Here is a 27,975-nt window from a genome sequence, read left to right on the forward strand (position 1 = left end):
ACTTGTGACTAAGCCTCTGCATAGAGAAAGGGGGTAGGTCTGGCAGGGTAGGGTAAGGGAGCAGGAGGTTAGGAGCACCCTCAGGGAAAGGGGAAGGATGTTGAGCATCTGATGTGTCTGGAAGCAGCTGGTAGGGCCTGGAGGCTGCTGTTGTGACACCACTGCAGACACATGCATCATCTTTGAGTGTGAACAAGCTGCAGAGCAGGGCACTGCCACACAAGGAGGCTCCCAGACAATCCCTAGCACCAGTGGTGTTACAGCTCAGCTCCCGCAGCACAGCACCCACTTGTGCATATGCACACAGCTGTGTTTGAAATGGTCTGAAAGGCAGAGGGGCAGGTTGGCTACTGCTGCCTATCCCCCTCCCACCCAGCTCCCCTCTGTGCCCTTTCTCCTATTGCTCCTTGCTGTGATGCTGAAAGGGCCCTCACCTGCTCCCTTGCAAGCACAGGGCACGCAGGAGTGGGGACCCTCCACACTGCCCTCACCATGAGGCACCAGGCCCCTCAGCCATGGGAGAGCAAGAGAGAGGGCAGAGCCCTGCTGCAGTCTTAGTGGCTGGCAGTGACTCCCCTTCCACGTCAAGGACTCACCTCTGGACCCCAGTGCAGATGCCAGGGTATGCATCTGCTGAAGCCCTTCTCCCCCACCCCAGCCACAACCTCTCACAGGGACATCCAGGCTCCACATCATTTCAGCGTGCATATTTATCGCTTTCCCCCGACAAGACATGTATTTGAATTTACTCTTGGTAAACATAACCACAGGAGATGCGAATATGTGCCGGGGAAGCATAAATAACTTCACACAGATAGACACACACACACAGACAGCAAACACAGACACGGTTCACCAAGGGAAACCAAGAAGTGCAGAGCACGCCCTGAGGCTGCCACCAGTCCTTGGCTTTGCTCTCATCCACCAAGCCAAGAGGATTTCTACTGCTCTTGCTTTGCAGCAGCTGGTGGGAGAATAAAGCTGGGGAGGAGGAGTCTAAAGTTGCAATATCCCATGAAAGCATCATGGCAAGTCCTGGCTCTGCAGTTTCCTGCAATCATCTCCAAGGAATGGTTCCAGTTGTAGGAAGTTGCAAGTCTTTCACAGTGTGAAAGGGTGGAGGGGCATGGGGACCACCATGAGGGAGGAGCAGCAGGTCATCTTGCAATGTCCCAGTTGCAGCCAGCCGATAAACCTTCATGTGGGAACATCGGGGCTAGATGCTCCATCTAGGTCCTCTTTTGCCCTCTCTAAGGTGCTGGTTCCTCTTTAGCTGAGAATAATCTTCAACGGGACATCATGCGAACAAACTCTGCAACCAACAAGAAAAGACAGCCCTGAAGCAGAAGGCATCCATGGTCCCTAACCTGGCTCTCATTCCCTGGAGGCAGCATTGCAGCCAGGGTGCAACCAAGAGTCCACATGCTGCCAGCAGGTCTGTGCTGCTCTGTGATGGCCCCGGAGAGCTCACACAGAACGGGCTTTAATCCTTGCATTAGACATGGTGATACGATCCCACTAGCAGGACAGTTCATTCCCTCGGACTCCTTCCCAGCCACCTTCAGTCTTGTTTGCACAATCAGCTCCTTGTGAGACGCTACGGCAAGTGTTGTCTCCCTTCACTGTAACTTCAGGGAACCTTGATGTGTAATCTTGGGAACACAGTATGATTTCTTAGTCAGCTTGCCACCTCACAGAGATACTAGTGTGGAAAAGCACTAGTGTTTTGGTAGGTGCCAGCATTTTTGTAGAGAAAAGTTTACTTTTGATGGACTTGTTTTTAAAGATACAGGTTAACTGTAGCGATACCCTGGATCTATTTCCTCACCACCCTGCAGCTTGTGAAGTCAATTACAATTGTTGAAATTGAGTGTAAATGCCATCAAATATAAATGTGTTTTCATTCTGCACTTGAATTGCTGAGGAACTAATAACTCTGCAAAGTGGAGGGCAGTGGAAATTACCCCCTTGACTTCTCCTTTTCCATTGATGGAGCTGTCCTTTGACAACTAAAGCAGTAACTCACAGAGAAAATGATACTAGGATAGCATTTCATGTATTTTAGCTGTCTAGTATAATTTAGCTGGAAACAAGGAGAGCTACTGTCGTGTAATCAGCCAGTGCATTAGAACAACTGCAGCTACCAGATACTTTCTAGAGAGATGCTTCTAGTTTCTAGCATTTTCAAAGCCCTCAGAAGCTTCAGTAATACTGAGGACTGAGGCTCCTTGTCATGCAGGAGACCCAGGAATGCTTCTGAGCCAAAAAAATTACGTCAGTCTTATTTCAGTTCTGTAGTTCCTGTGCTTCACCCTTACAAATGGACATCTGGACTTGCACTAGGAAAACAAGCAGCCTGCCATGCTCTCACGCCTTCCAGGTTGTATATTCGCTTACCTGTCTGATAGCAACTGCTTCTCTTGCCAGAAACCCTGAGCTCTATTGATGTTGCTCCTGCCGTGGGTAATGGCTAGGATAGTAGCCTAACTACTCATATTTTTCCAAGTCCTTCTGTCATGAAAAGTGGGAGAAGAAATGAAATATCACTAGGATTTAACACCACACCACATCAGATATCTGCAGTCCTAGTGAGTACATCTAGCACATGACCATCTTCTGGCATAAAGGCACAGAAACAAATTCTCTATAAACCCAGATACCAGGGTGAGCCAGAGGAAATGGAAAGTGCAATGCTTTCTCCAAACCAATTCAGCTTCCTCACAGCTCTTGCAACAGATTTAACAGAAAGGAAAATGCCCCATAAAAAGAAGGCTGACACACCATGTGTGCACCAGAATCTGCGTCTCTGTGACAGGGCATGTGTCTTATCATGCTAGAATTATGGAGACCCAATTGAAACTGAGGTGTAGCAAGAGACGATACACAAATGAACACTTCAGCAGAGGAATGCCCTGTGTGGGCCAATGTTCTCCATTTTCCTCAGCTGACTAGGAAAAAAAATTTTTGTTTGATTTTTTCTCCATGCTTCAGATACCTGGGCCCTGAGCATGCAAATCTTCCCCTCTACTTCTGCCTCTGAGCTGAAACTCTGACTCACGCCTCAGCATATGGACAGGGAGTGTCCATCCCTTCTCACCTTCAAAATCAACACGCCCATCTCCATTCAGATCCACGTCCCGGATGATCTCTTCAATATCCCGATGGCCCACCTGCTGCCCTAGAAGCTTCTTCATGGCTTCTCGCAGCTCACTGGTGCTGATCTCGCCATCACCATTGGTATCAAACTGCAAGCACATGGAAAATACCAGCAGGGGAAATACAGTTAATGGAAATGGATCTTGCTCTAGGTTGGATTTTGTATGGTTCTGCTCCTGAGTGCCCTGTTTTTCCTGCATTTTCTTGTGTCTCTCCTTTTCCTCCTTTGGGTGCATTTTGAATCCAGTCTGTCTTTTCTCTTTCTTTCAGAAACCCCTCATAACTGCTGTGTCTGTACCAGCTTTCCTCTTCCTTTCCTCAAAGGTTCCCTTATCTTAGTGACTTTTTCCGCTCCTCCCTTGTTTCATGCCTGGCTTGGCTCTTTCTCTGTCTTCCACTGCACTGCTCTCTCCTCCTCCTCCTCTCCTCTTCCTCAGTGGGTCTTCTCTCTCTCCTGTCTCCTGTTGCTCACCTTTCTGGGGGCACGTGGCAGGAAGCACTCACCTCTCTGAAGGCATCACGGAGCTCTTTTACACCAATCATGTCTGCAGTTTCTGCTAGCAGCTTTGGTCCCATCAGCTCAACAAAATCTTCAAAATCCACATGGCCACCCACTTGGGACAAGATGAAATGTTATGTGTAAGAACTCCATACGGTAGCCAAGTTAGCCACACTCACTTTGCACTTCTGTGTGCCCTTGATTCTCCAGGAAGCAAAGCACAGAAGGTGCGGGGCAGTGGAAGGAAAAGCAGTGGTAGTTTTACACTGTCTTTGTATTTTCTGGTTTGTGGGCTAGGCGGAATGAGCCCAAGCTATTCCATTCTAGGCTTCCATGGACTGTCCCATCTTTACAGCATCATGCACTGGTATTACATCATGTACGGGTATTAGAGGCTTGATCATTCTAGTGCAGCAACCCTCTGCTGTGCCTGTGCCAAAGGTTATAGCAAGGGCACAGCATATGTGTTTTTCCTGCATGTCCTGGGCAGTGCCCTGCAGCAGTAGTGATGTTGCTCCATTAGCAGTGGCTGAAGTATGCCCAACTGCTTATTCATCATATTAGTCCTTTTTCTTGTTTGTCCCCTGTCTGAAAGCTGGCAGTAACACTCTCATATTCTAAGCACTTGCGTGCCAGGGTTATCAGCTGCTTTTTGTGTGGTAGAGTGTGTATGTCACAACTGTTTTCCTTCCCTTGACCATGTAACTTGTCGTTTTTACATCATCATGTGTCAGAAATAACATGCACTAAATATCTTTTTCCCCATCTGGCTGAGGGTAATACCCTGTATTGCCACAGACAAGAGGTGACAAGAAATGAAAGACAAGGGGCACAAACACAGTTACAGTGAATTGGACATGTTTGTCACATCTTTCCATGACTCCAGCAGATGCCCCCATCTGACACTGCCAGCACAGCCTACTCACAGCCCATCCCCAGGCACACAGCAGATCCACAACCACCACAGAGTGAACAGCCCATCCATCACCCAACTGACCAAAGCATCTTCCCAGGCTCCTTCTTCAGTCTGACACCATCTGACAACAGCTTCAATATAACAACATTGATGTCTAATTGCTGCTATCAAGGGCAGATTTATACCTGACAGCGTAAGCATGAAGGACAACCCTTCCACTCACTGTTCCCATACAGCACAGTACACACAGTCTTTTTGATAAGCAAGAAACAAAGGCATCAACTTCTAGGGACCACAAACAAACAGGAGAGATGATAAGGAATGAAAATGAAAACCAAATGAAGGGGGGGGGGAATCCAAAGGAAAAGATACAGCAGGAGACTGAGAGAGCCTGAGGCAATGACGCAGGGCACAGCAGCAACGGGGAGGTACAGCTAGGTGGATATTACTCACAGTTCATGTTGATCTGCTGGGAGAGCTCTATTAGCTCCATCTCAGTAGGCATGTAGCCCATGGTTCGCATGCAGTTCCCCAGGTCCCTGCAGTTAATAAACCCATCCTTGTCTTTATCAAACTCCTTAAAGGCTTCTCTTAATTCTGTGGGAGTGAATCAAAAAAGAACAATATTGTCAGTGACAGCTTGAAATACCTTTTCCAAGAAACCTCCCCAGAATCAGCAGCACTTTATGAGGGCAGACTTTCTAAAATACTCTGTATTTTCCCAGCAGATCTCCCTGCAAAGAGGCAATGACTGCAGCAATGTTAAGCTCATCTATCAGCAGCACTGCTGACCCGTGCCTTACAGGAAAGCCTGCTTGGACTACAAGTGTCACAAACTGATAATTGCTAAACTGCACTCCCTAAAGAAACTGAAACTAGTAAAGTTTTCCAACTTTTACCCCTGCACTATATTAGGTAACCCTCACTGTAGGGATTAGCAGGTAAAACAGCTTCCCTGGAGCCATACTATTGTATCACGCTCTACAGCACTTTCTGTGGGAGCTGGGGTGGACAACAGTTCCTTGACAGCCAATATCCCATTACTTTACTTATCCTCCCACCCGGAAGAAGCTGGAATGGATGCAAATCCCTTCACAGTCATCATTTTTGTAGTTTTACATATTATTTCTTTTGCTGGGGTTTCCAGGAATTAGTCCACTAACCATCTTCTTTGATTTGCCCCAAATTCTTTTACCCCATGGGGGCCAACCTGGAAGAGCCAGCCAGTAGGCTTTCGCTAGGCAGAGAGGAAGGTGACAGAGAAGAAGCAACAAATTTTACCTTCAATTTCTTCCGGACGCAGTTCTCTATCCTGCAAAAAGAGAACATACTATGTTAAAGCCATTTGTTTGCCAAAAACATAGTTTCAGAATAGCACTTGTTGGCGTAAACAGTTCTGGGACAAGCCAGAAAGTGAGAGAAGAACCAAGAAGGTGATGACATGTTTAATACCATCTACCTACCAAGGTTTCCCAGCTTTCCTCCCCAATGGGAGGGGTGTTAGCCTGCATGCTTTTCTGTGGAAGCCCCTCTCCCTCTCAGCTGCCAGACAGGGGGATGACAAGTGCTCCCCCAAAACAGAAGAGACCTGGGCCAGCCCAGCAGTATGTGTGGCCTCCCCACCTGATGGTGCTATGAGTACCTTCATGAAAACTCCTACATCGTTCCCCAGCACCAAGTCCTGCAGCAGAGACTGTCCCTGCAGCAGTTATGATCTCCTCTAGAGCTCTGATTGCATTTCCTACTGCAGCTCCCACTGACATAGCCAGATCAAAACAGCTGGGAGCAATCCCTGTAACCAGCAGGTCCGTACTGTCATCTCTTGGATCACTGCTTGATCCCCGTCCTTCTGGCAGAACAGCGACAGCCATGAGCTCTCTTACAGCCAACATCCCGGTGCCACGTCCTACAATCAGTCCCCACAAAAAGGCAGAAACTTCCCCCTTCCCCCCAGGCTTAACTCCATATACAAGCATTTTTAAAACCAGGCATGAAGGCAGACACACAACATATACATCATCAAGGTTATCTACAAACAAAACAGGACAAGGATTCACCATGTTCAGGAAACACTGCAACTTCAAACATCCAAACTGAATTTCTTGGAAGAAGGGGGAGGATATAAAAGAGTATAGGAAAATTCCAACACTGCACCAGGAAGAAGAGACGAGCATGGAAATGCACTGCTTTCTGGTTTAAATGCCCTTTCTAATTCCTCTCATGGCTCCCAGGCAAATCCAAAACATCTGAGAATTTGGAAACACAGAAATGCGATCTCTTTTGTTGTCTCACTCTCGGCTTTTCCCCTCAACCATGGGGAGTTTCTCCTTGCCTTCCAGGTGTCCTCCAGCCTCACCACACACCCCTGGAGACGATGCCCTTGATCATTTTGAGAAGGATGATCCTTTGCTATTTAACCACAGGCTCTTCTGGAAACTCTCATGGCAGCTGCGCAAAGTGCATAGCAAACTAGGACACACACTGGTTTACGTCTGTGCAGAAGTGGGCTGTGCCAGAGAAACGACCAGCTTGCCACTCATAACCTTCCCAGAGGCATCTCTGTGCTGGATGGAACTGTCAGAGCACACTGGCTCTGCCGTTTCATCCTTCACAGACCTGGTATTTTCAAACATGTCATCCCATTTGTTCTGCTTTCATCAACACCAAGTAATAAAACAATTCAAACTCCTTAGACCAGATGCAGGAGGCATTATTGCCCTCCTGCCATAGATAAAATAGCAGATGAAACCCACCCATGATCAGCACCAACACCTTGTGCACCTTATTCCAGAGTTTACAAACATTAATCCCTGGAGAAACCACTGGATGCTGATGGTTGGCTTGGCGCAGCAGTAGATGCAGGGGTATGACTACCATCACCACGGGACAAAGGGTGCCGTGACTCACCCATGGTAACTGCTGTCTTGTGGGAGTGGCTGGGGTAGGACCCAGGCCTTCCTCCAGCACAGTCCTCACAAGACCGTCCTCCTCCTCACTCACTGAAGAGCACATTGCAATGGACATGACTGATATGTGTCAGAAGTGGGGGCTTCAGCACTGGCTCTAATTTTGCACACCAAGGCATTTGTGTTTGCAGGGCTCCGAGCATATCTTTGCACATGCAGATTCTACCATCAGAGCACCACAGATTGCGAATGCAAAAGGAGGGGGAGGGTTTATGTCCCTCCAAAAATCTGACTCAAGCAATAACTAACATCATGAAGAGGTTTGCTGTTTTAAATTTGAAAGAAGATCCCCTAAAATGATAAAGGAGGAAAATGGCTTGGGAAAACATAGGCCGAATCACTCTAAAGCTTTTGGAGAACATATGGAGAGAGGAATAAAATGGTTCAGAGAGCTTAGATCCTAGATATGAGCAGAGGTGACCCTCAGAGAGTCCATTATACATAATGGTCTTAACCTCATTTATTTCTTTTCTATGCACAATAAATCCTGTTGGTATCAAGTCAGTAAAAGTAAAGCTGTTTATCAGATGCATTTATTCTACATCAGAGTAGTTACAGACATCACTAATCCTATTTTGGAGACTTCATAGGGTACTGTGCATTTCCATGGCCTAAGCAGGATGGATACCTGTCCAGCTGTGAGCCTTCCAGCCTTCCACTAGGGAGCTGGACCTGTCTCCTAGGTCAGGTGGCTCTGTCCGTGCCAGCAAGTGTGCTTGTGTGAGAATATTACGTTTTATGTTTTAGTGAACTGGCGCAAGGAATGTGTGATCACTTAGTGGTTGAAGTCTAGGAAGAACAAAAGGCCTTTGATCAATAAGGACAAATAATGACTTTTTTTGTTTGTTTGTTGGTTGAAGAAGAGGTTTCAGAAATAGAAATAGCTGTATCAATGTATGAGTAAGAGATTTCTTACAAAGCCAAGAAAGCTCTGACTCTCAGGTAATTGGGGTGAGCTTTGTCTCACCACAAGACTATTGAATGCACTGGGTCAATATCTGACAATGCACATGTTCACTCATACGTACCCATAAAAATTGTGTTAAGCATATGTTTCTGATGTCTTTAATTTCATGTTATTGTAGGAATCAAATGTCTATATGCAGAAACATGTTTTACTTCTTGTAAAGATACAACACTGGGGTGCATATTTATGTATATTTAACATGCCCAGGTGTATATATTTGAATTTACATAAAACCACATATTTTTATTGTTTGTATATAAATGCATGCATTACATGCATATGAACACATAGTTACAAATAGGTGTGACTAAATGGATAGATGTGTTTTTGCTATTTATCTCTGTGTATGTATGGGTAATAGCATTTGGTAGTCTGACACTATTTGCAAATATGAGGACAGACTGATGCTCTTTGGTTTATTTGGCTGGGATTGCTGTGGTGTCAGGCTGGGTATGATAGTCTATGAGGGATTGTGTTTGGGTATCTGTGAGGAGGTAGATCCATGCTTATTTCTGCTGGTACTAGTGTGCTCACTGTGAGCTGACAGGAACAGCAGCAAACATGGGCATCTCTGTGGGACAGCTTGTTCCCGATATGGATGCCATGATTTGCATTTAAGTGGCAATTTAGGCCTTAAATGCTAATCTGAGCCTCTGGGAATCAGATGTGGATGTCTTGCTGGAATAATAGCTTTGAACACTGGACTCCTCCTGAGTCCGTATGATTTAGTAAAACCTGAAGTCCTAAGTCCTTCTCCTGAGTCCATATGATTATGCCTACTTGAGTGTAGGTTTGGATCTATCTTCCATAGCTGCATTTTTAGAATCCTCTTTTCTTGTTCTTTAGGCACAGGGATATCTCTGCACATCCTCCAGGTTAGACATTTGCTTGTGATTGTATTTGCATTTGGAGCTGAAGCTGGGATGCTCGAGACCCAGGGCTGGGGGTTACAGAGCTCCACGCAGATGGAGCATGCGAACAGCTCTGCATCCCCATCTCACATCCGTGTGATTTTGTGCGTGTCTTGCCCGGCTGGGTGTAACTTACGTACAGGCTGCCTGTTTTCTGCGAAGCCCTTCCTCAGGAAGATGCATGCTGGCCCCAGCAGGTTGTGCATGACGGCGCAGTTCTGGGCCAGCATCATGAGCGGACCCTGGTACTCGCAAGACGACGGCCCCTCTTCACTCGTCTGGACAGCCTTATAGCACGTCTTCTCCTCATGGCGGATCTTCCCAGCCAACCAGCAGCAAGCAAACAATACAACAGAGGATGTTACCTCCCCATCTCACCCAGCCATTCCTCTGAAGTTTTACTGAACCACCTCGCAGAGACATTATTGCTAAATTTCCTTCATCTGGTCCACACTGCGTCCCCCCCACTGGTCTATTAGGATTTGTACAGAAGCAGTAAGTCCAGGAGTTCTTTTCAAAAGCTGATAGAAGTACAACCAACCAGGAGAATTAAACTTTGAAATGACATCAAACTCTCAGCACTGCTCACATCTACCCAGTCACAGCCCAGAGGACCACGCTCCCACTATCAGCCCCAGAGTTAACAATCCCTTGAATGAGCTGCAAAGGATGAGCACATGTCACCTAACAGTACGTGTGCCAGCCTGTGCCCAGGGTGAAGCTGCTAGCAGAGCCGCATTGGCCAGGGCATCCCCAGGAGGCCAGGCAGAGCCTGCACAAAGACACTGCACTAGGCTCCACATTACATTTCAGCAACACAGCACCACACACTTTATAATGTTCTTAGAAGGCCGTTTACAGCATCAGGTGGCTCTGCCAACTGCAGGCTCACACTCCCTGTGCCACTTCTAATTAGTTACATCCTCAGGGTCTCAGGCAGTTACTGCACTGGCCTCTTCTAATCACTGACAGTCCCAAAGCGGAGATCAGGCACAGGCACAACATTTTTGTCTGTTTGCATTTGCACATTTTCCTAAGTGCACACGTCCTGCTAAGCTCGGGCTCCAGAACAGAATCCAGCACTGGATTTTATAAGGAGGCACTGCTTTCCTTTTATAGAAATGCATTTCCCTGGCTCTGCAAGAAAACTCTTATCCTGATATTCCCATGCAGCTATAAAAAGCCAGCACAACCCACAGGACCCTTGGTTTTATAGAATAAACATTAATCATACATCAGAGTCCTCTTCAGGAATGAGTCTACTTTTACAGCTGGTGTTCCCAAGGGTGATCAGAGAAGCTCTGTCAATTGCCATTGTCTCTATTAACCCTTTTCTTAAAGCCTGAGGTGCTTTTTCAGGCTAAAAGACCAGATACACACACACGCCCCATTTACAGTTGTCCGAGTCTATTGTATCTACTTTCTATGCCTGCCATGTGCTATTATATTGCACACATGGTTTGTAGTTTGCCTTTTGTACACAGCCTTACACCAATCTGCTCATGTATAATGTCATGTGAATATCAAGCATCAAAACAAAAACAACTGAAAAAGCAAGCCATGGAGAAAGAAAATGATGACGCACAAAAGCATTTTCATTGCAGTCATGGATGAGCAAGGAATCTGTCTCTGATTAAATTTGACACAGGACACTTGTCCTTAAAAACCTGAAAGATGAGCATCCGTCCACAAATGGCATATTACTAGCTCAGCTAAATGTCAAGGCATCTGTGCTGAACTGCACAGCTTTGTGATATCAGTGCAATGTATTTTCAAAATTATCAGCTTTATTTCCTGGCACATTTTTCAGTTTAATATACCAAATAATATGAATCACTTAAAATAGCCCACATTGGTTCTGTGTTTAATTCCAGTGAAGCTATGTGAAAGATCAAAGGCCCCACAGCTCCTAATCCTTGTTTGCTGACCCTTCCAGTCGACAGAACTTATTACCAAGCCACAGCAGTACTACAGAATGGTCATCCTGTTATTTTCCTGTGCAGACAGAGATTGCCAGTTTGATGAAACTGTTGCCAAGAGCCACCAAAGATCTTGACCAGTCAACTTGCCGCAGTGCCTGGACAACACGGCACATGGCTTAGCGAGACCCCAACAGGGGATTCCTGCCCTGCTCTCCCATTGCAGGCAGGATTTATGGCATTCTATGTTCCTTCTGCCAGCAGCACACACACACACACACACACACCGTTTCTCCTGCAAGTATCCCCACAAGTTCCCTCCACCACGCTCCTCCTACATCCCAGCAGAGCCAGGAAGGGAGCTGTGATACGGGCACAAGGAGGTATAGCAAATAGAGGTATAGCAATGTCAGCTGCCCGTTACAGGGAAAGCAGCAGTGTGCACAACAAGGAAAATGCAAGGAGAGGACTGGGGAGCCTCAGGCTTTCCCTGCCTCTTCCCCAAGCAAAGAACCACTACCCTTCCTGAGTCCAGCCCTTGGCTGCGTCAGACCAGCTGACCTTGGAGAGGGAAGAGAGACCAGACTGATTTAGAGATGGCCATAGTGATGGTGAAGGATGGCAAAGTGAGGGACCTGGATGCCAAAACTTTTTCTTTTCCGCACAGCAGAAGCACAAGAGGATTCACTTCATTTTCCTGCCTGTGTGTCAGAGGGACTTTGCAGGGCAGCAAGCCCAGAGGAACCTCTTCATCCTGACTGCAGTGCCTCTCAGAGGGAAAGCCAGCCAGGCTGGACACTGTGATTACCGGGAGGACACTGTGACAGTGGGAAAGCGAAGCTGCCAACAGCAGACATTGTGGAGACAAAGCCTGAGCATTGCCACCTGAACAGGCAAGGTATCCCCGTGTCAGCCAGTCCCAGACCAAGACAACTAGTGCCTGGGAGTGACTCCCAAATTTGGGGTTGAAATCATGTATTCAAGAGATCAGTGTGTCATCCAAGAGCAGCTCTCACACACATTGTCTACAATCCCTCCTCTTTACCATTTCAAGAAAATTAGTTTGCCCAAGGTAAAATCTGAGAAAAAAGATGGGGATCATAAAACAGTCAAGTGAATTTGTGCAGTGTTAAGACTGATCTGCAAAGTGTCCACTATAATCATGTGTGTCATGATCAAAAGAACAGCAGAGCCCCAGGACCTGTCAGGGTTGAGTGCCTGAGGCCTTAATTCATGACTGGCTGGAGTGATGTCTGAGAAATATTCTAATTCAGCTTCGCAACTTTCTCTCTTTAGTCCTGCCATCCCAGGCCTTCTAACTAGGCACAAAGTGTGTTATTCGAAGCAGCTTTTAGGAATGAATGCATAAATTACCTAAAAGACTGACGACACAGAGCTTATCAGTTCCTGAATCCATTTTGATTCAAGCAGCCTGGCCACACCTCAGACTTTAATTGCAATTGCCTTGATCGTTTTGAGCACAGCTGCAGCCAACTCATCTTATTGCAAGTTGGAGGCAACCTACAAGCAACCAAGTTGATTTTCCGTATATGCAATATTTGGGTGAACCTCAATTACTTCTGCCTCTCCCCGAAGGTCACCCTGACCTAGGGACTGGTCTGAGCATTGCCTAGCTGCTTGATGAATTCCCTCCTTGTGTATCCCAGCTCCCCTGCAGCAGCACTATGACATTACGGGCTTTGTTTACAGTAGCCGAGATAACAAGCAAACTGTTTCTACACAGAAGAGACATATCTCCGGCCAGAAGAAGCTCCCTGCTAGGGAGGTCCTGTCCCCAGCAGCTCATTCTCAGAGCGGCTTTCTTGGGTGGCAAGGTCTCCTGAGTGGAGCATCCTGATGGCAGTAGCATTTCACTGTCGGCAAAGTCTCCACAGGGGTATCTCCTCACTGCAATACTTCAGATGCTTAGCATAACTTTTTCATTTACGAGGAATGAATTGCATAGCTTTTTGCTGAGTTATTAGATTTGCAGCAATGCTAAGTGAGAACCATGCGGCTAACAGGTACACAGTGCTGCAAGACCCTTCTCAGTCAAACTCAAGTCAAATATTTCTGGGGCACGTCATTCCCATTTCAATCTAGTCCCTAATAGCAGAATAGTTCCTGAATCTAAATCATCCTGGGATCACTGTAAAACCTCAGCACAGAGCAGATCGTGTGTTGAAGCCTAACAGATACACATGGCAGCTCCCAGATGAAGTCCAGCTGGGCCCAAGCATGTAGACACATGGGCCATGCTGACATGCAACATGATGCACAAACACATAGCCAGGGCCCAGAGTATCCACTCAAAGAGACGTGGACAAACAGATCACAGAGGATAACATGCTTCTGTACTCAAACAGATACCAACAAAACCAGATATGTGTATACACAAGAATGGATATACACAAAAACACACACATGTCTACATACAGACTTCTGTGAGGACATCCACTATCAGGTATACACACAGCGCCACACAAGCAGGTATACAACAATCATTGCACACCTGCTCACGCACCTCAGGATGCATACACAGAGACACAAAGAGCTAAGGACGCACACACACTTTGGATGAGCTTGTTAGGTGTGCATGTTCTTACACACCAACAGGAATACGTACAGACACACATGCATTCACACGTATGTGAATATATGTCACTACAGAAATGACACATAACTAGACTCATGCAGATACCTCTCAACTGAAGCACATGCACACACACACACAAACTCACACATACACACATACATTAAGATGCTCATACAGAAGATGTGTGCCAGTGTACTGCACATCGACAAACACAAGCTTGCACGTATCCAGAGGACAGCTATACGCACACACATGGAGCAGGACACAAGCCTACTCCTGTACATGCATATGCGCACATTTAATTACACACACGTTATGGCTCTCAGCATCCGAGGCTCTAACGGCTGCACTTGCATGAGCAGCTCTTGCAAAAAAAGTCTGGTGAAGAGAGCTGAACCCTTCATACACATCTCTGTGTTTCTCCCACCTCCCATTCCCATCTGCCCACAACGTCACCCATCCCAAGAAGCAGGGCTGGAAACGCACAACGTACTTTGATTCAGGGAACATACCTTTTTTGAGAGGTTTCTCAGTGGAGACTTCACACAGTTGCCCATAATATGTTGAGTCTGCCTTTCCGGTGGACTTGGTTATAAAGGAACTGAAGCAATTGATCCCATTAAAGGTATTCCTTGGGAGCAAAGCAAGAAAGGCAGCACCAGGCAAATCCAAACAGCTACTGGCTGCTGGGGCTTCCCTCTTCAGGGAGCTTTTTCTCTCTCTGCCTCTCTCTCTCCGTGTTTTTACTTTATGTTCACTTTCTTGAAGAGATGGAGCAGGAAGGAGAGGGAGGGGAGAGAAACAGACAGAAAGAGAGGAAGAGAGGGAGAGAGAGAGTGAGAAGGGGAGAGAGAGGGAGGCGGATGTATAATCTACATCAGATTAATGTTCAAATCCCTCCCACCCCCCTCAATCTGCAGGCAAGATTGTTTAACTCATGGGAGAGGGCTGATTCGGGGAGAATTAAAACAGACAGGCACCGTGATTTCAGTGATGAGTTCAGTGAATCCAGCTAGTTTGGGTCCACACAGCCTCTGAACATCGCATCCCTAACCACCCCCCTTCTAACTCCTCTCAGCTTTTCAATCACCAGAGAGCTAGGCTGGCCAGAAGGCAATCCACTTATGGGCTTGGAGCAGAGTCCAGAGCTCGTTTCAGAGCAGAAATGGACCATTTATCTGGATGGAACCTGTTTCAGCTTTTAAATACCAGCAGACCTAGAAACTCCCTCATTCTTTTCCTGCCACGGTGGAAACAAGCCTGGAGGCAGCAGTCCAGAGACCCTACAACACTCTCAGCCCCAGGATAGTAATTTTTAACCACAAGGGAGAGACCTTGAGCCAGTCTTGCTGTAAAGTTTTTCCAGCTTTCTGCAAGTAGAAATCAACTGGTGGTTTACCTGCACAACTCTGCCAAAGATGAGCTCACACCTGAATTTTAAATCTGAATAGTCCCAAGCTAGATAATGGGAAGCAAAGAATTTGAAGGTCAGATCCATCCGTTCCATTTCTAAGCACCCAAATCCTGGAATAAATAAGAGGCCTCTAAACCTCCAGCCAGCTCTGAACTTTGGACTTTAGGCCTGTTGTGGTAACAAAATAATCGCTGAAAGGAAAGGCATGAGTGCCCAATACATTTTCCTCTGATCTCAGGTTAAGCATAAGAGCATTCAGTCTGAAAAGAGATTTAAATTGCATAAAACTCTCACCATTACACCCAGGCAACAGGATCTGAACAGCATAGTGAAAGCACCCTTAGCTATCAAGCCATCACAGCTGCAGCTCCACAGTGATAAGAAGCCATGGCATGAAGAGCTACCTCCTTCAAGAACTGTGAAGACCAAGATGACACTGATGATACACCCTGTCTGTCTATGCAGAAAGCTGGTTGGACACTCAGGTGTTCAGCTGAAAGATTTCACAACTAACTTTGTGGGTGTGGTTCCAAACAAAAGGGTCTACAAAGACCTAACCCATGGGCTGAGTACTTGCACCACATGCTTTTTTACGCAAGAGCCAAGGACTCACTCTCCTGGCAGCTCTAGGGCTGTAAGACAGAGAGGGATGAACTATCAATGTCACAACAAAGCTGAGATTTCTCTTCTTCCACCCAGATGGTGCTGTGGCAAATGGAGTATGACTATAAAGTGAATCAACAATTGTTTTATCTTAGAGGCTTCTTCCACCTGAGGAGATGAGTTTAGGAGTCCAGCCATGACAAGAGTCAACAGCTTCTCCAGTTCCAGTCACAGCTAGAAGTATATGGCCATGTGGGATGGTGTTTCTTGCTCTTCCTTGTACTAATACTAGGTTCCCAAAAGTGAAAGCAGTGGAACAGCCTTCTCTTAAATTGCCTCAATGCTTTCTTCACTGCATGGCAAGGGAAGGAGCTGCACAAAAATCCACAGGCCCTCTAAAGCAAGAAGCTGCAGTAGCAGATACTGGAAGACACCCCTTGTACCCAGGGCAAACTGAGAGAGGGCCAGAGGGAATGAGGAAGCTCTGGTCTGGAAGACCTTCGTAGGTGAGCCCACCCATGGTGGGCTGGGAAGCAAAACTGTTCCTGAGCTGAGCCTGTCACAAGCTGAAGACCCTTGACACTGGGAAAATATACAGTCACTCTGTGAGGGCTGTGTCAGCCCTAGGCCTCGCAGCAGGGGACTTTGCAGGAGGATGCCAAAACTCCAGCTCCTCTCAAGGCTGCCATCTTTAGCTCTGTTTCTCCTTCCCCTCTTAAAGCAGATAGTGGGAGGCTGATCTACCCTCGGCCAAAGCGCTGGTTGTTAATAATGTCCTCTGTCAGCTGGAGCCATTCCCCAGGCTCCTTGTTTATTGACAAAGTGCTTGTCTCCCTTGAGCAGAAGCTGCCACACAGCTAGCAAGGCGCCTGGGCTCCTTCCTGAGATGAATTACTCCAATTCCAGAGCAGAGAGCCTCCCTGCTGCTAATGAATCTCCCCCCTGACAGGCAGCGTAGAGGCCAGGAATGCCCTGCAATTGAGAAGTGCTTGTCTCCTGCATCCTCCCGGCAAGAGGGAGAGGAGCAAGGGAGTCAGGCATCTCCTGCCAGAACCCATCACAGCCCCAGACTGCTACAGGACAGCTTTGGAAGACAGCTGTTGAGTATGTCTTACAGAGCTCTAAAAGACTCTCAACAAAAGTTGAGATGGTCACCCTCTAAATATTAGCTTGTACCAGAGCATTCAGAGCCAGCCAGCATGGCATGCTGCTGAGTTTGCCTGCTCTCCCGCTTTTCTTCCCTGCAGTTGCAGGCAGCTGTAGGAAATGTGCAGGGCAGAGTGAGAGGGCTGAGACCTGCTGCCAGGCTTTGCAGGGAGATTGCAGTCCAGGAAGGGAAAAGGCAATGGAAGCCCATTTGCACCAGGTTTGCAACACAGTCACAGTCCTTTGACTCTGCAAGAACTTTGGCAAAGCTGCAAGGGGCCCAAGAGACACAATTGTAAACAATTTTCTTATCTGCTTATTTACCCTGAATCTCTTCAGAGCAATTGGGCAGCACATCACAATCTAGCAGACAGACCCCAATGACCTCTTGAGGAGGAAAATCACTCTCTACATTGTGATCTTGTTTCCCATCACTTCCATGGGCAGCTTAGACACAGGCAGGGAAGTGGAGTTGGCAGAAAGGTCATTAGAAGATTAGGTTAGAAGAAACATATTTTCTCCCTTCCTCCAACTGAGGCTGCTGTAAGAGAACAGGATGCTGAGAATAAGTGTGTCAAAAACATTTGTGTGTAGGTGCTGATCTGTGGGTATGCCTATATCTGGGGTAGTCAGTATGCGTGTGGGAGGGCTGCACATGCATGTATACTGGTTTTCCCACACTGTTCTTTGTGGCAATCACACTGTTCTTTTAAGGCCTGGGGCTCTGTTGTAAACTTTCTAAAAATCGGTAGGAACTTTGTGAAATGCAAGTCTTGCCTATGTGCCCACATCTCTTCTTCTCCTCCGAGGTCCAAGGTGAAGAGCAGAGACCTCAGTGGATGCAGTTTGGCACAGACCAAGGTCTCAACTCACTGGAAGGAAGCATTTGGCACATTCACTGACCTGAGCACAGAGCCGGGAGGGGGCTGGGCAACTTGGCATTGAACAGGGAGTGGTTTAGGTTGTTTAATATGTCTGGATCATTCAAAAAGCAGCAGTGCTGCACTTTGGGCTGGCACCTTTGGCAGAAATGCTCATTTCATAGGAAAATGTTGGATCCCACCATAGCTAATCACTTGGTAGCTGCCAGAAACTTTATCCAGTGGGGCAACAAATATCTAACAGCCACAACAGAAAGAACAAAAGTCATCCAAAACTTGGGATTGCTTATGAGACTGTAGCTTTGCTTGGCAAAAATTTCCAGTATGGATGTATGGATTTGCACAAGGAGGCTGTTCAGATGCCAGGACAGTTTCAGTGCATGTTTTTTTATTTGCTGGAACATTTTATCAGGTGGTTGTACTTAATACAAACACTGCAATAGGAAAATATCAGTAGGTAGGGGGTTAAATCTCTAAGGTGAGTATATAGGAAAGCAGGGAAAACTCATTCCTAGCATCTTTTCACTAAAGTCCACAGTTCTACTTAAGAGCCCATTGCATGTTTTGAAGATTTAGTATTTTAAAATATTCCACCTTATTTAATTTATCCTAACAGGGCAAGAATTTTTGGTCTATTTTTTCCTGTCACAGAGTGGAGCATGCACATATTGATTAGTAGCTTTCAAATCTGTTCCCAAACACCCTTTAGCTGGTGGCTATACATCTGTATTTTACAAGAAACAACCCAGTCTTTTTTACTGGATGACCTCATATGAGCCTAAGCATTTGGAATTGTTAACATCCTCCTCTGGCCAGTGCTGTCGAGGACCTCATTTCAAAGCTACCAATTGCTGGAACATGCACTGGCACACCAAACTTCTGCGACTGGCTTCCCTTTCCTGCATCCAGCTCCCAAGTGCTTTTGCTGCACATTGAGTTGTGTCTTCTAACCTCGAATGAACCTTGGATGGTTCCATATTCCAGTCAGACAAGTGCAAGTCCATCTCAAGGGGAGGCACCAGAAGGTACTGGTGGATGCAGTCCAGTCCCTCATCTAGGGGGAGGAATATTTCTGCAGAGAGTTTGGGAACTTCCTTTGCTGTCAACTGTTCCTGGAAGAAAGTGTTGCTGACTCATGCTGTGCATAATATTCTCCTCCATTAGAGCAATTGGATCATATTCAATCACAAACAACAGAAAGGTTATTAAAAAGACCAAGGATATTTTCCATCCCTCTCAAGGTAACAAAGCCTGGACTGTCAACTTCTGTTTAGAACAGCTTTGCCTAATTAGCTAGCTTTATTCTGCGTTAGATGAAAAGAGATGGGAACATGCCATCTTCTGACACCTTCCATGCAGATCTGGTCCACATATTTTGCGCTAGCCCAACTTCCAAGTCCCTGCGCAGGAGATGTATTGGCCAGCGCACAATGTGTTGTGGGTATTTTCTGCTTTCAAGATCATCAATGGGCTACAAAAAGACAAGTACAAGCTTGACAGCTCAGAAGCTGCTGTGACAATTTGCCATGTATATGCAGTACAAAGATTGTTTAAAACAAACCTTACATGGTCCCTTCTCTCTGCTCAGGAACATGAGAACTATGAATCACACTCTGTCCGTCTGGAACCACTGCAAAAGCATCTAATTCTGCCCTGACTTCCTCACTGCTTTCAAAATAAAAGGGACAGGGGTTCAGTATTTGGCTGGCACACGGAGGTGCTAATAGAAGGCATGGCTGATTATTAGATGAGCAAAGGCCTGGAAACCAATACTAATCAAATACTCCAAACCAACCATGTAGCATTACATGAGATATGCCACCATAAAACCGAGGTCTGCCTCACTTCTATTTTCAGTAAGGATCTGACAGCACCTTTAGAACTGCATATCCCAGTATGAGACCTCTGGCTGTATCTCAGCACAGCTGGTCACAAACTGCCTAAACCCTTTCTGCATTATTTCAGCAGAACGCAGTGGGGTTGCTGGTGGTTTTCTACTTCCTGCCTTCAACTATTGTGACATGATGCTTCACAACATTACACGGTTGCCTGTTTCCTTCCAAGAGCGGAGAATGTATTTCATCTGTGTGGGATGAAGCAATGCTGTATATTCTTTCCAAAGATGGTTGCAAGGTGCAAAGCACTCCAGGAGAGGAATGGTTGGAAGAAATATTAGAATATTGCTAATTACTTCATTCACAGATAGTATAGAGTTTATGGTCTTGTGCTGGTGCAGAAAGCTACTAAAAAACTAAATATGACCATACAAGCTACAACAGCTGTTTGTCTCTATTTCTAAGTGGGGCATTTGATTGAAATTGGAGGATTACTCAAGTTCATGGGCACTGCTGTTGCTCTCTAAGGTCACAGGAATGTCACAGGATTATTGAAAGGGAGCCCAGAGTTAGCTAGGCGTCTTTAACTGGATGCATACCATATAGCTGCTTGTTATTGGAAATCAATATCACTCATGGACTCATCAGGGAAAAACAGTTACTGAAGCTGGGATGCTACAAAGAACCACAGCTAATTCAGCTGACAAACCTGCAGCCCAGCCACTACATCTAAAGCTAAACTCTTCTGTGACACTTTGTTCAAACCCAGTACTGCATGAAACAGAAATCAAGGTGCCATAGGTTGATGGAAGGCACAGTGGACTAATTTAAATAATGATTAATTTATTATTGAAAGATTTTCTTCTCTCAAAAGATAAGCTGAATTGAACCAGAAGGTTTGTGTATTTCGGGGCATTAGATCATGCTGCTGTATATTTCATGAACGGAATATTTAATGAATGTTCTTTTAGCTTGGTTTTATTTTGATGTCTTTCTATATCCTTTTAAAACAGATTTGTTTAAAAAGTAAATCACTGACAAAGATTAATGTTTGCTGGCAGACCCACTGCAGGCAGGAAGCTTATCCATTGCCCCTCAGTGATTCTGTACGTCTGGCTCACATCCCTCAAGCTCTTTACAAGTAATAAATGTGATAAATTTTTCTCCAGGCTGAGCAAGGGGGCAGCTGAGTGGATGTGCTCAAGTGAAACAATGTTCTTCTGTGTCGGCATCCAATACATATGGAAAACACGAGACACACATTGGAAGGTATAGCGGGTGTCAGCAGGCAGGGATGTACGCATTCACTGATCATTTTAAGCACAGGAATGTATATGCGTGTACAGTGGTGGTTGCATAGCCACACAGAAGATTCAGCAGAGGCTGCACACGTACAGGCTGTGTGTATACAGATAAGACATGTATACGAAGGCTCTTTATGTCAGGCTACACGCACGCACATGGTCTGTGGCAACACATGCAGGGATGGAAGCACAGAGGCAGTACCAGCCCCACGAAAGTCCCCGTACCCACCGCTGCAAACACGCGCCTGGCGGCCAGCAGGATGCCCGCACCGGCTCTCGCCTGCATCACGGCAGCCACGACTCCTCCGGGCCTGACACATCACCGGGCGGCCCGGGCACCGAGCAGAGGCCTAGCCCCGGCGGCACGGGCAGGCCCGAGGAGCGCCGGGTCAGAGCCGAGGCGGGCCCGCCGGCCTGGGCAGGGGCCCCGGGGCAGGAGCCAGCCGGGTCGCGCAGCGCCGCCCGCAGAAGGGGGCGCCCTGTGGCCGCCGAGCGCGCCTGGCCGGGGCACCGGCCGGGGGCGGTGCTGTCCCGCCAGCCCGGCAGCGCTGCGGGAGCGGCCCCCGCCCCGGCGGGCCCGGGGAGCCCCGGCACGCGCAGCTCGGGGCGGACCGCCGGCTGCACGGCGACCCCGGGACACCCTTCCCTCCCCGCACACCCCGAGCGCCCTTTCGGGGTCGGAACGAGCCTTCCGAGGTGCTGTGAAAAAAGGAAAAGTCGGGGAGGGAGGATGTGGTGTTTCTTGGCCTCCTAACCTGTGCACCCAGGCTCCCTACCGGCAAGCGGAGACTGCACCATGGGATCAGCATCACTACGGCGGTTGAGGTCATTCTGAGCCAGAAGTCTGTTCACCCCAAATTACTGTGCTGATTTAACATTGTACATGAGCAGGTGTTAGACTGTCCTCGGTTTGCCACAAGCCCTAACATGCCACTGCTTCACCTGCCTTACAGCATGGTACAACACAGCATGCCTGTAAACCCTGGCCTGTCACCTTCACCTTTGCCATTCCACAGCATGACACCCAAAAATTTCCATCGCTGGCGTCACCACTCCAGCACGGCCCAACATGCTGCAGCCTCCCTCACTAATACACGGAGGCAACTGAAAACTTCCATTACTGAGCCACTCTCTCTCTGCTGGGCTGGCCAGGACTCCCTGGCTTTTCACTGGCAGAGCTTCAAGCAGGGTCCTGATGCAGCAGCTGCTCTTGGGCAAAAGTCCATTAGAATCAGCTGAAGCCATTGAAGAGAACAAGGTCATCCTGCAGATGAGGAAACCAGAAGGGTGAAAGGCTGGACAAGGCACTTTTTCCCTACCCACTCCCACCTGGTTTAGAGAAGAGTGTTCTTAAACATCTTCTTCCCACACAAGACAGCCCAGGGCACACATCCTGCCCCAAACAGGGCTGCTTCTGTCATCCTGGTTTGCTGTAATGTCCATTAAGACCTGTTAAGAAAAACTAAAGGCCATGGGTAAAGGAAGATGGAGCAGGACCAGAAAAGGCAAAGGATACAAGAAATGCAGAAAGATTCCTTCCCTATTTTAATGGTAATGTGGATGCTGACATTAAAGCAAGAATGGGAGATGGTGCAGATAGGAGAGGCTTTTAACTCCCTGTACAAACAGAAATACAAAAGCCCCTTTGGCCACTGTGCTAACAGCAGAAGCCTGTAAATATTTAATGAATCCCTATGGCATAGTTTGACCCCTCTGATCCCCATGCTACCAGAGGCAATTGACAGAAAACTGTTGGGGAATCACTTCACTGAAAAATTTAACAGTCAGGCAGGGTGTGAAAGCTAAATGGCTCTGAAAACGGTCAGGTCTCACATGGCAGGATCACTTGCAAATTAATATTGCATAGAAAAGGCCCAGAAAAAGCTCTTCTTAAAGGTGCCGGCCAGGCCAATGCTGAGACACAGGAGGAATGAAGTGACAAGAACCGGCAGGTTTCTGTGCCACAGTACCCGTACAGCACTGTGCCGTGAGTCCGGTGCCAAGTTGCTGCTGCCGCATCACCTCTGCCCCGGGAATCTGCTGCCACAAAACTGTTGCATCGCGGTCCCTGCTGCCACCGCACTGCTGTCCCAGTCTCTGCGCTGCTGTTGCTACCGTTGTCACGTTAATAAACTGTGTCCTGCTGCCAGGCTGCCATCTCCCCACCATCCCGGCTGCCAAGAGGTCACGGCTCCTCTGCTGTTACAGATGTGCAAGTGCTCAATAGTGCACTGTTGCTAAACTGTATCCTGTTAGCCACACTATAGGCACTACAGGACCACCAACATGCTATTCTGCTCTGCAGCGGTGACAGCATGCTCCTTTTTGCTCCATGACACTCCTTTACCACTTGGCCACTCCAACACTATACTTCTACCAGACAAAAATTATATGAAACATCCTGCTCATGCTCCCTTTTCTCACCACTTCCCCACTTTGCTGCATTATCACACATGCGTCCCTTGCCAACTACACCCGTGAGTCACTGCACTGCTCTCCCACTGCACTGAGCTACTGCCACTGCAGGGCCACTTTAAAACACTGCTGTCCCACTATCACACCCATCATACAGCCAGCCCTTACTCACCCTGCACTTCTGGCACCAGGTAAGTCTGTGCCGTTGCCCTTGTGCTAACTCACAGCCGTGCTTCCAGAACTGCGGCATGGTGGTAACACCTCACTCACTACCTTCTGGTACAATGGGATGGTGCTGTCAGGTCGGCACAGTCCTTTACTAATATCACACCAGAAGCAATCACTGCTGTATAGAATAGCTCCTGTCTGGAATATTGTATTACTACATCATTAGACTGCTAAACTCTTCTGTCAGGCTACAACACTACACAATTATCTCACCCGTGCACTGCCAAACTCCCACTGCATGGCACCAGTATCACATCTCTGTTCCGCCACAGGATTGCGTTACCACACCACCGCATTGTCAGTGCTGTGTTCTCCAGGCACTCAGTGCTGTGCGGCACTGCATGCTAACCTGGTATAAACTCCACAGCAGAGTGCTTTTCTGCAACTGCCTTACTGATCCAGTGTGCAAACGTGTCATTAGACTAAGATGACATCCCGGCTTATACTAATACATTATCACACTACCCTACACTTGTTAATTCATGTACCACTCAATTGGTAAAATGCCCTGAAAGAGTATTATTGCTTTATTATGTCAGAACATCACTGCACCAATATAGCATAAGCCTAATTAATAAAATATCACTGCATCCTGTATCCTGGCAGTATCTTAGCATTCTCCCTGAGTACACACCCACAGTGCACTATATTGCTGTGCTGGTTATATAAACACAGCACTTCTGCCTTCACTCCGTCTTTCTTTCTGCACAGCTACAAATCTGTCTCCCTCAGACACAACTCTGTAGTTCTGGGCTGCTCCTTTTTGCTGTTACTGCAATAATGACATTCTCTGTGAAGTCATCCCTGCAATCTTTTCTGCGTAATCTGATTGTACCACTGTAGCATCTGTGCCCACATCACTGTACCACAGAGGAACTACTACAGGGTGATGGTGTTCCACATCTGTAGAGCTGGGACAAGATACAAGGTGCTGTTGGACCACAGTGCTCTGCTGCTGCAGATATGCATCACTGTGCTCCTCTCCTTCTATGTACTGCAAGATTACTGTTTTAACTGTTTCACAGCAGGCTGTGTGGGCTGGAGAGAAGTTCTTGTATTAAATTGTCTGCTGAGCAGTTGCTTTCTTCTAATTACAATGTGGAACAGACTGGTGTTACAGCACCTGCAGTCTTATACTGCAATCCTGGACACTTCTGTGCCTATGAGCCTGCCTCAGGCCAGGCTGCAACTTGGGTTCCTGCAGGTTTAAGTCCTTGCCTGCTTCAAAAACTCACTCACATTTTTACAAAGTGCTTAGCATTTGTTTCTTTACTCACAGAAACAAAATTTCCATCATTCTGTTCCATGACAGAATATCCACAGTTCTTACCTTTGGGCCTTTATTTGCCCCAGGATTTTGATATCACTACAAAAAATCTTTACATATCTCTTCCTATAACCAGTTCTTTGTGTATCCTACATTATAGCTCCCCTTCTTGTATCCACAAACTCCCTGTGCACCCCTACTACAGCTCACTCCTAAAAGCCAGTCCTCAATTTCCACTAGATGGGTCATTCTCTCATAGTTACTTCAAACAAAGCAAGTGAGAGATAAATACAAAGAGAAATGGGAATAAATAATATTATGCTGTAAAAGAAAGATTTTGGTGTTTGTTTATAAGCCTTGGTGCAATGTACCCAGCAAAAAGATGAAAACTAGAATTGTATCTGTCTCCTTTTTGTAAGAGGCACTGTTCAACACTGCAATTAAATTTTGCAAAGTTTATGGCTTTCAGAAATGTCTTCTGACACTGGAATGCAAGCAGCAGAGCAGGTAAAATAAAGATGCCATTCAGGTAAGGATCGAGTTCAAAACTAGAGAGGTTTCTGTGCCTGGCATGGATTTGTTTGTATTTCTGACACTTTGGGATATACAGCTCCATAGACTTAAAATCTGTTCTCAGATACATCTTCACTTTCCTCAGAACTACAGGTACAGCACAGGTCAGAGCTGAGTCCATGGATTTCAAAGCCTGGTGCTGGAATACTGCTTTTTGTAACCTGGCTGAGCACCAAGCCGCTCACCAGGCCCTTCCTTATCGCTACTACAAAAATTTTAATCTAGACTTCTGGTACGCCAGTGGCACAGGGAGGGTGATATTCATTCCGAGTTAAACACAACTGTAACATTCATAAATAGCAGACTGTCAGTAAGGATGCAAAATTGTCAAGGAGAACAGATGTGCTTTGATTTTTCTCTGAAGAAGTCAAGATGAACAGAAGTAGACAATGCTTCCTAACACCAGATTAAACAGATACAGATGTATGACCTCCTTCCACCCAGTTACAAAAATTCTTCTAATTCCCCTCATAATCTTAATTTGGATGGGCGCCCCACGATACCTCCCAAACCCACTTCAAAACAAACAAAAAAAAAAAGACCCAATGACAACAAACCCCACAAATCCTAATTCTGGTTTAATCGATCAGTTCCAGGGCTGGAACTTAGCTGCCTAGGCTACTGGCTTATACCTATAATTGTGCTTCTGGGCGATTGCAGTTACATTAATCTTCCTGGAGATTACAGCTCCCAGTAACATCCCTAAATGGCTCTAAAAGAAAATTCCGAGCCAGTCTCTCTCTGCCTTTTCATTTTTAGAGAGTAGCCCTGTTGGGTAATTTCACTACCAGAAGCAGCTAAAAGCGACAGCTTTGTACCAAAAGAGCTTGCAAACACCGAAAGCATCTGTTCCATCCTAACATAGTGACTGGGAAGGCTTCGGAATTGGGTCAGGATTTTTTTTTTTTCCGTCCTCCCCACTACCTTCTCCTGACAGCTTCTGCCATCAGAAATGATTCATATGCTGATTGCACAGAAATGTACCATAAGGAGATGTAAACAAATACAGCAAAGCAAGGCGGGGAGCCAGAGAGATGGAATCTAATAAGTAAATACATTTTAAAAATCCGCTTCTCTGACTCTCACCCTCAGCAGGGAGAGCCACAACTTCCCCCGGCGACAAGGGAAGCACCGGCACTTCTTCCCCCGCCAGCACCACCGAGAGCGCCCTCCGCAGCGCCCGGCGGGGCGAGCGGCCGGGGGCTGCGGGCGGCTCCGACCCGCGCCCCCTCCCCGCGCGGAGCCCTGCCCGGTGCCGGCCCCGCAGCGCCCCGGCGGTGCCTCACCGCCGGGAGAAGTTCGGCAGGGGCGGCCAGGAAGCAGTGCATTTACAGCCGCGGGCTGCGCCCGAGGGCGCGGGGGCTCCGCAACGGCGAGCCGAAGGTCCGTGCGCGGGCAGGAGGGGAGAGCGCGGAGGGCAGGCAGGGAGGGAGGGAGGGAGCTGGCGAGAGGCGCTCTGCCCCTTACCTGGCCAAAGACCGAGCTGAGCATGGGGTGCAGCTGGTGGAAAAGGGGGTCCGCTTCTACCGACCGATCGCTGCCGCTGGACTTGGTGGAGTACTTGCTGCTGGATTTGGACAGAGGTGAAGTGCCTTCCGAGAGCTTTAGGGACTCTCTGCTGGACCTCTGCCTGTGACTGAAGAAAAAGTCCTCCTCTGCCTCCTCCCCATCCCTATCTGAGAGCTGATGCTGGTCCTGGGGGTGACCGTGGCTGGCGTGCGGCGGGAGGTGGTGGTAGTGCTTGGATGTCCGCACCGGTTCCTTGCCGCTGCCTCTCCTTGGACCTCCTTCCGCCGGCTCCGGCTGGCTCTCCCCCCGTCCATGTGACAGCTTCCCCGCGCCCCTCGCTCCGTCCTCCCGGGCGCCCGGGTGGCAGAGCGGCCTGCGGGCACTGGGCTCCCCGGGGAGCGGCTCCTCGCTCGGCTCCCTCCCCGCCTGCCCGCCTTGTCCTCTGCCGTCCCGGGCACGGCTGCCGCGGGGCTGGGCGCCCGCCGCCCTCCCGCTCCCCGCCGCCTTCAGCAGCGAAGTGCGGGACTCGCTCTTCGCCATGGAGGAGCCGCTCATCGCGGGGCCGCTAGAGCCGCATCCCCGGCCGGGCGGAGCGCTGCCGCTGCGGGCAGGGCTGCGGCGCGCCGCTCACGGCATGTCCTGCGGAGACCCGCTTAAATCCCGCACCGCAGCCCATGTGACAACGCAGACAAAGGCCGCGGAAGGGGCGCTCCGGCGGGGGCTGGCGGGCACCGTCCCCCCGCTGGGGCTCCCCCCGCCTCCTCTCCAGGTGAGCCGGGGCCTCCCCCCGCCGGGGGCCGGCTCAGGCCGGGGCGCGCCGGCAGGCGAAGCGGCGGCGCCGAGGGGGTGCGGGCGGCTGCGGGCGGCGCT

The 27,975-nt window shown here is 48.0% G+C and overlaps 2 protein-coding genes across 6 annotated transcripts in view; both read right to left on the reverse strand.

Annotated features, from left to right (window-relative positions):
* The window catches only part of RNF10 (ring finger protein 10), a 202,056-nt gene that overhangs the window by 119,552 nt on the left and 54,529 nt on the right, over positions 1-27,975 (reverse strand). The gene's annotated exons all lie outside the window — the stretch shown is intronic.
* CABP1 (calcium binding protein 1) lies at positions 710-27,962 on the reverse strand. 5 transcript variants are annotated; one of them, XM_080392732.1, is made up of 8 exons: positions 27,064-27,180; positions 14,443-14,691; positions 9,556-9,732; positions 5,853-5,883; positions 5,025-5,168; positions 3,661-3,770; positions 3,098-3,245; positions 710-1,312 (listed from the first exon to the last, which is right to left on the reverse strand). In XM_080392732.1, the coding sequence occupies exons 2-8, from the start codon at positions 14,485-14,487 to the stop codon at positions 1,287-1,289; spliced, it is 681 nt and encodes a 226-aa protein (XP_080248858.1). In that variant the 5' UTR covers positions 14,488-14,691; positions 27,064-27,180; the 3' UTR covers positions 710-1,286. The 5 variants fall into 5 exon arrangements, with proteins under 5 accessions (XP_080248858.1, XP_080248856.1, XP_080248860.1 ...); XM_080392730.1 differs by lacking the exon at positions 14,443-14,691 and having other exon boundaries at positions 27,064-27,962; XM_080392734.1 differs by lacking the exon at positions 9,556-9,732.

The sequence above is a fragment of the Falco punctatus genome (assembly GCF_963210335.1).
Source record: "Falco punctatus genome assembly, chromosome: 1".
Lineage (NCBI taxonomy): Eukaryota > Metazoa > Chordata > Aves > Falconiformes > Falconidae > Falco > Falco punctatus.

What these genes read in the sequence shown, in the direction of transcription:
- CABP1 (XM_080392730.1), bottom strand. Translation starts at nt 27,660, where the DNA reads ATGAGCGGCTCCTCCATGGCGAAGAGCGAGTCCCGCACTTCGCTGCTG. An exon ending in TCAGCTCGGTCTTTGGCCAG is followed by an intron (nt 9,733 to 27,063) that starts GTAAGGGGCAGA and finishes TTGGCTGGGAAG; the next exon opens with ATCCGCCATGAGGAGAAGAC. An exon ending in TGGGCGTGTTGATTTTGAAG is followed by an intron (nt 1,313 to 3,097) that starts GTGAGAAGGGAT and finishes TGTTGGTTGCAG; the next exon opens with AGTTTGTTCGCATGATGTCC.